Genomic DNA, 4,078 nt, shown 5'->3' with positions numbered 1-4,078 from the left:
TTGAAAACTCGAGAGTGCTGTCATAGAGATGATCTTTGACTGGCTGTTTTGCAGAAGCTCCTCAAAAACAGCAGAGCGGTCCTGTAACTCTGACAAAATAACAAGACCAAAATTAAATGGGAACATTTTTAAAAACAACTGCTAAACACAACAGAAGAACCCTCGTAGAATCATTGTGCAAGAATGTGTGTCTCCCAAGTTTTGAACTGATCTCGGTTAGGTCTTGTTCCTGGGCCACAGGTTGAACAGAGCTGATGTAAGCATGCTGTAAAAGCAACCAACTCATTAAGGCAATTAAGTGGAATGTTATGTATCGCTCAAATTGATCACCTGACCATTAGCTGATCCAATGGATCGCGTGAAGACAAAAGTGAAGGAAAAAGCCCAAAGAGCAAGCCGGAAGTAGAGACCTGGTAGAGATCTGGTGACCTGCAAATCATTTGTAACGAAAAAGTATGAAAAAGTGATTTATGATCAATAATTGGTCCAATTACTTTTGGTCCCTTAAAAGTGAGCGGTACAAATTTGCAAAACAGGCCGTAATTTTGTAGCACCACAGGAGACAATGACAATTCCTCCCGTGCGTATATTCTTCTAGGTCTCTTTAGCGCCACCACTGTGGCTCCCTGGAGCTTTTTCAAAAATGTATGAAAATAGAAAAAGATGGGGGGGAAAAATATATTTTTTGTTTTAATATTGTTTCTGTAGAAGGACAATGTTTATATTAAACATGATTCTCTGATGAGAATATTTGGCGAGCGCCGTTTTGTCCTACTCATTTTGGCGGTCCTCGAACTCACCGTAGTTTGTTTACATGTATAACTTTCTTCAACGATGCCAGAGAAAGACATTTTATGCCACTCGTTCTTTGTCTAATTTTGTCCGCCAAACGTTTTATGCTGTATGTGAATGCAGAAAGGTGAACTTTGTTAATATTATTGACTTATGTGGAGTGCTTATCAAGCATATTTGGTCAGTGCACGACTGCAAGCTAATCGATGCTAACATGCTATTTAGGCTAGCTTTATGTACGTATTGCATCATTTAATTTCCTATGTCCTCTGTGTATTTATATTTGCATCTCATGACACATTATCTGTATGTAATATTGCCTGCATTTCTGATCGTTGTTTGTGTGCCATGTTGTTCCACAGCAAACGTTACCCTTGCATAGATTGTAATAAATCCATTAGAAGAAAACAGCCTGCCGTTTCCTTTAACTTGGACACACACATCTATACCTTTGGCCATTCTAAGCTCGTAATTTCCAGGAGTTATCTCACCCTCCGAGAAGCCAGCGTTTTACTAATCCAATCCAACTATTCCTATGTTGTAAAAATGTGTAGAATAAATTTTACATTTCAACATTTCTGTGAACGAAGATTTGTGTCAGCCTGCATCTCATAGTCATTATATCATGTGTTGACTTCATTATATCACTTGTATAAGGCTTTCAATTTTTTGCAGCACCAGACATATTTTTATTTTTATTTTTGGTCCAATATGGCTCTTTCAACATTTTGGGTTGCCGACCCCTGGTCTAGGAGATGATAGAGGAATCAGTTTGTGGGCAAGTTTTACATGAAACGCCATGTCATTAATTTATTGACATATGAAAAACGGGGCCCCCACCGATCTGCGTATAGTGAGGGGCCGTTTGAAGGATGATCAATATTTACAATGAATGATCATACCAGCATGCATCGATAGTATGTGTTCATTGTGCACTAATACTACTGTATGCATTCAGTTGGAGGTTTCTTACCTAGAGTAGGTTTTTTCCTTGCCCTCGTCGCCAAGTGCTTGTTTAGTTGGAAGTTCATGTGTAAAGATTCTTCAGGTCAGTCCTTCACATTGTTGTTTTATGCAAGTAAAGGTAAAGCATGAAGGTAAAACACACGCAAGTAAAGGTAAAGCATGAAGGTAAAACACAAACCTTCAGACTTGTTCCGTTTTAAAATGAACAAATAAGTCAAACATTTACAAACTATCCTTGTTAAAATAAGATACAAAGATACCGTTTATTGTGGTTACATTAGGCAATTTTGTAAAACAATCCAAAATAAAAAGTTAATGTTTCTATTTCTGCAGTCAAATAAAAATGACTCAGAAGTTGTTGGACATCTTGGCGACGTCTTGTTTCAGATTCAAAGTGTAGATCTCAATTTTCCTTTGTAGCTCATCCATTGCAGTAGAAAGGGTGTCGTACATAGCCTGCAAACAATCATCAACAATAATCAGTACACAAGACAAAGGACTATGTTGCGACCACGTGACCTTGAGGCCGTCCTCCTTACTTCAGGTTGTCACATGGAAGGCAAACATTCAAAATGGCGACTTTTTAGTTACTAGGGGTGTGAATCTTTGGGCACCGCATGATTCGATTCAGAATAAATTCTCCATTACTTAATAACATTGGGTGCCAGTTCTGTGATTAACTACATTTTTTTTTAATAAAAATTCTACCCAGTCAATTAATAGAGTCAAATACAAAGAAGGCAGCTGTACAGGTTTTCTAAAGTAAACCTGTACAGCAGATATAGTTATCTACAGCAACAATATGATTTGTCTGACAACGACAAAAAAATGATTTTAGATTTTTATGAATCCATTAAGAATCCTTACAAATAAGACTAAAGATTAATTTAAAAATAAAAAAATTTTCATTAGAGCATTATAAAGGTTCAGGAGTGAATATACAAGATATACAGTATATCATAAAAAATATGATAATGGGATGGAGTGGATTCCTAAACTCTAAAGAAAAAGATTTAACATCACAGAAATTGACTTTTCAAACTCCCTCGACTATAAATCCTAGTAGAAGAACAAAAGTGAAGTACATAATTTCTTTACACTAATTAAACAGTAATTCATTAAAGACAACGTTGGATTTATTTGTGCATTTTTAAGACATTAAGTGGTGCCGTGTGATCTTTGTTTATGTGTTGACAATTAATTACTGTAGCTATTAACATATGTAGTACAGTATATACCTTTAATGTTAATGTCATCTATAATACTGTTTTTTTAAATGGTGTGAAGTTAATGTTTTGCATCCCCAAGTCCAGTAATGTTTAGTTCCAACATTATTTAGCAATATCCAAATAGAGAAAGAGTATGAAACCTTTGAGAGATTTATGAATCTAATTTATTTATAATTTATGATTTGGTGATGTTTTTTTCAAGCGAAACATTGCAGCATATACACTACAACAACACACACCTCCATTTCCTGAAATAATAAATCATGAACATGCTTTTACATTTCAGGTTTATACAGACTACGGTTGTCATTAGTAGTCATACGCAAAGGAGGGAGAAGGCTGGATTCGTACCAGGAGCCCTCAGATTTTTGGACAACCGCTGTGCCATCAATGCCTCGCTGCTGGTAAAAAGGTTGTTCTGCTTTTAAATGCATTGTTTAATTTGCAAATTCACTTTCTGATTTATTGCATAAAAATACATTTACAAGACTGTACATAAGACTACAAAGACTTAGTTTGTTACATGCAATGTTTGGTCACACGATAACTTAGACAATATACAAATTATACAAAGACTGGGGTTAATTAAGTTTTTCTCAGAAAACCACAAGATAGGAAAGGTGGGGTGTACGAAAACCAAGGCACCGCAATGTACGATTTATTTTCCCTTTCCAGTATTTTGTGGTCATACCTGAGTTTTCTGGGTCTCTTTACTGCAAACGTCTCTTAGGCTGTTGATCTTAACTTTCAGCTGCTGTGTTTCTCTGGAGATCTCTTGGATTTTGTCCGCCATCTCCTCACGTTTGTGATGGATTTGGTTACACTGTCTGCATTTACCGTTCAGAAAATCAAAACAAAGCACAGACATTTTCACTTTGAACACAAACAAAATCACTTGACTTCTGTTAATTTCTTTCATCAAAATGAACTAAGTTCTAGACCCAGTAACTGTGCATACACTCATCATGGACAGACATGTCTTGTTTCATGATTAATTTAAACCACTTTTTGCACAATGATTATTAACAACAAGAATTAGGTGCAGGTTTTCATACAGAGTAAAAAATCATATATACACACCTATATGAATA

At 35.8% G+C, this 4,078-nt stretch overlaps 1 protein-coding gene across 1 annotated transcript in view; it reads right to left on the bottom strand.

Annotated features, from left to right (window-relative positions):
• Positions 1 to 1,930: 1,930 nt before the first annotated feature.
• Positions 1,931 to 4,078, bottom strand: part of nuf2 (UF2 component of NDC80 kinetochore complex) — a 20,767-nt gene continuing 18,619 nt past the window's right edge. The window contains exons 12-13 of the mRNA XM_062038338.1: positions 3,679 to 3,814; positions 1,931 to 2,214 (exon numbers count right to left, since the gene is read on the bottom strand). Of these exons, the coding sequence (XP_061894322.1) occupies positions 2,107 to 2,214; positions 3,679 to 3,814 (244 nt within the window). The 3' untranslated portion in view covers positions 1,931 to 2,106. The remainder of the gene's footprint in view (positions 2,215 to 3,678; positions 3,815 to 4,078) is intronic.

This window comes from Entelurus aequoreus, linkage group LG26, assembly GCF_033978785.1.
Source record: "Entelurus aequoreus isolate RoL-2023_Sb linkage group LG26, RoL_Eaeq_v1.1, whole genome shotgun sequence".
In the NCBI taxonomy this organism is placed as follows: Eukaryota; Metazoa; Chordata; class Actinopteri; order Syngnathiformes; family Syngnathidae; genus Entelurus; species Entelurus aequoreus.
Note: the sequence above shows the minus strand (reverse complement) of the source record. Positions and strands in the feature narration are given on the sequence as shown.